Source organism: Nanorana parkeri, unplaced genomic scaffold, assembly GCF_000935625.1.
Source record: "Nanorana parkeri isolate BGI_ZX_2015 unplaced genomic scaffold, ASM93562v1 scaffold80, whole genome shotgun sequence".
Taxonomy (NCBI): Eukaryota; Metazoa; Chordata; class Amphibia; order Anura; family Dicroglossidae; genus Nanorana; species Nanorana parkeri.
The window spans coordinates 2,029,756-2,032,199 of NW_017306348.1; the positions used below are offsets into that span (position 1 = coordinate 2,029,756).

At 47.5% G+C, this 2,444-nt stretch overlaps 2 protein-coding genes across 3 annotated transcripts in view; one reads left to right on the forward strand and one right to left on the reverse strand.

The window, feature by feature from the left end:
* Positions 1-2,011, reverse strand: part of MRPS12 (mitochondrial ribosomal protein S12) — a 4,363-nt gene extending 2,352 nt beyond the window's left edge. The window contains exons 1-2 of one of the 2 annotated variants that reach the window (XM_018576921.1): positions 1,991-2,011; positions 1,732-1,801 (exon numbers count right to left, since the gene is read on the reverse strand). In XM_018576921.1, the coding sequence (XP_018432423.1) occupies positions 1,732-1,780 (49 nt within the window). In that variant the 5' untranslated portion in view covers positions 1,781-1,801; positions 1,991-2,011. Of the gene's footprint in view, positions 1-1,728; positions 1,802-1,990 lie in introns of those variants that run through there. The other variant, XM_018576922.1, reaches the window with a different exon arrangement.
* A 360-nt stretch (positions 2,012-2,371) lies between these two features.
* SARS2 (seryl-tRNA synthetase 2, mitochondrial) overlaps positions 2,372-2,444 on the forward strand; it is a 22,564-nt gene continuing 22,491 nt past the window's right edge. Inside the window, exon 1 of the mRNA XM_018576898.1 lies at positions 2,372-2,389. Within this exon, the coding sequence (XP_018432400.1) occupies positions 2,372-2,389 (18 nt within the window). The remainder of the gene's footprint in view (positions 2,390-2,444) is intronic.

A 2,444-nucleotide genomic window follows, 5' to 3' on the forward strand; every position in this document is an offset into this window, starting at 1 on the left:
TTTAGATGTGGAGAAGGAAACTTTAGTGGTAAATGTATGTCCATTGAGAAATCTCAGTTGTTAAAAGGAGAACTATGGGGTGAGTGATTTTCACTCAGCCTCATAATCTGAGCCGGCCTGTGACAATGAAACTGTCACATTGCTGTCAAACTGCTATCAAGATCTGGGTGGATCTCGATAGCAATGTTGGGATCTGTTCCGGCTGCGGCGTCTCAGTATACTGCGAACTGTAGCTCGCGGTATACTGAGCTTTGGGTTACGGGAGGACACTAATTTGTGTTCGCACATGACCCTTAGGAGAACTATGGGGAAAAGCCCTAACCCCATAGTTCTCCTTTAAAGCTAAAATAAAACATCACCTGCAAATTAGAACATATGGTCCCCCAATGTGCTGCGTGGTTCCTTCCACCAACCCTACATTACTACTGTGTCTTCTAGTGATGTAGGGGGTCAGTGGGGGGGGAAACACTGAGGAGGTCAAGAAGATTCTTCAGCGAGCGATTTCTCTTCATTGCAGAAGCGAGGTCAGCAAGAGAGAGGATTATCCATGTACTTCCTTGCAGGTGCAGCCTTAGTTTTAGTGACAGGGCCACTTTAAAGTTTAATAACTCCCATTAATAAAAGCTAGCTCGTATGATATTGTGACCCCGTTGTTATAAATAAGATTGTGGTTGTCATTTTCAAATGCAGCCAGAAAACGGAAGACCACCATCCAATTTTTCAAACGAGTAACTTAGATCTGTGTTTCAAGCTGAACTCTAAGCAAACAGTTCAATACACATGTGAAATACATACATATATGACAGTTGTTTTATCTGCTAATGGATTTATATGCCTGTCTATACAGTTCTGACACACAGCCAAGTATGAGGTGGCAGATGAGGGGACTCAATCCTTTTCTGCTGCAGTTTCACTTTTACTTACATGTCTCCTCCCCATCCCCACCATGTGACTGGACAGTGAACTGGCATATTGATAAGCTCATCTCAGCCCTTTCCTGCTATCAGCATACTTCTTGTGCTGTTTCTCCCACCCCCTCTCTGAGCTCTGCTGTACAGAGGCTGATGCAAGGTCAAACGCAGGCACATACATTGCTTACATTTAGGCTAGGTTCACACCTAGGCGACACCTCACACCGCGGTCAGGATTCGACAAAGTGTGAACCTATCGCGCTGTGGGTGCTATTATTTGCTAGTGGCACCCCAGTCGCGCCGGGCGGATCGCGTGGTATTCCGCCTGTGCTTCCGAACACGAAACAGCCGCGTGTCGTGTATCACAAAAAGAAGGTACTTGTACCTTTTTTCTGCGATTGCTGTGCGGACGTCACCCCATTGAAATCAATGGAGCCGCCTGCATTGTGCAGGACCACACGATACCAGGGGCACGCGCCCCAGGTGTCGTGCACGTGTGAACCTAGCCTTAAAAATACATTTAATGATGTATTGATGATTAAAACAGCAGCAAATAAAGACTGTCTCCTCGTCTGCCAGGGTAGGCGGTTATGGTGTGGTATTGCAATGGAAGATCCCCATCGGGATAATAAAAAAAAAAAAAAAAAGGCCGAACCACCTCATGAACAACAATCAGCTGCCACTCTGCCAGCCTCTGAAAAGCAGTCCATCACAGATGACATTTCAGAGGGGGGGTGGAGGCTGCCCAATAATCATATTAATACGCGTGTGGCCACCTTTAGGCTTTGTAATATTGGATCATGTGGAAGAACGGACTAACCCCATGTCCAGGGCGTAGAGACCAGGCTCCGAATTCCAGCAAAGAACATCTTGGCTCAGGTAGATGATATCTGCAAGGCGAGAGAAACATTCTGTAATTCAGATGAATGCACAACGTTCTAAAAACAAAACAAAAACTTGTCCACATGCAAAGTTAGATAAAACAAATGAAAATAATTCCATTGCTGGCTCACTAGGATTGTAAAAATAGCTAGTTATCACACTATAAGTCCCAGCATGCCTTGCTGATCCTCACTAACCTTGAAGAGCCCCCAGGACCCAAACCGCACACGCTCAGTACTCCATGTGTAGTCCCTTCCGGGTCAAGACAATAACGGGTGGAGCTATCGTGAGCTAGTTCTTCTTCCCGTCCAATCAGATAATTGTAGCCCCGCCCCTCTAGTAAGCAGCCACACTCCCTCTCCAATAGGTGTCCGCTACGGGAGCCGCGCCCCGCCTCTGACTGACAGCTTTCAACTTCTTGCTCCTAGAATAGTTTGAATGGCCTAGTCTGCGTCCATACATGTTGCCTGTGATTGGTTACACCGATACGGGATCTATAGGACGGTTAGCGATTGGCCGGTTGCAGTGTCAGAGACTCCGGTTCGCCCTGTGATTGGTCAGTTGGGGCCCCGTAGAAGATGGCAGCCCGCATGCTGGTCAGGTTATGTGCCCGGTCAGTGTGGCGGGGGTCGGTGGGGCGCCGTGCACTGA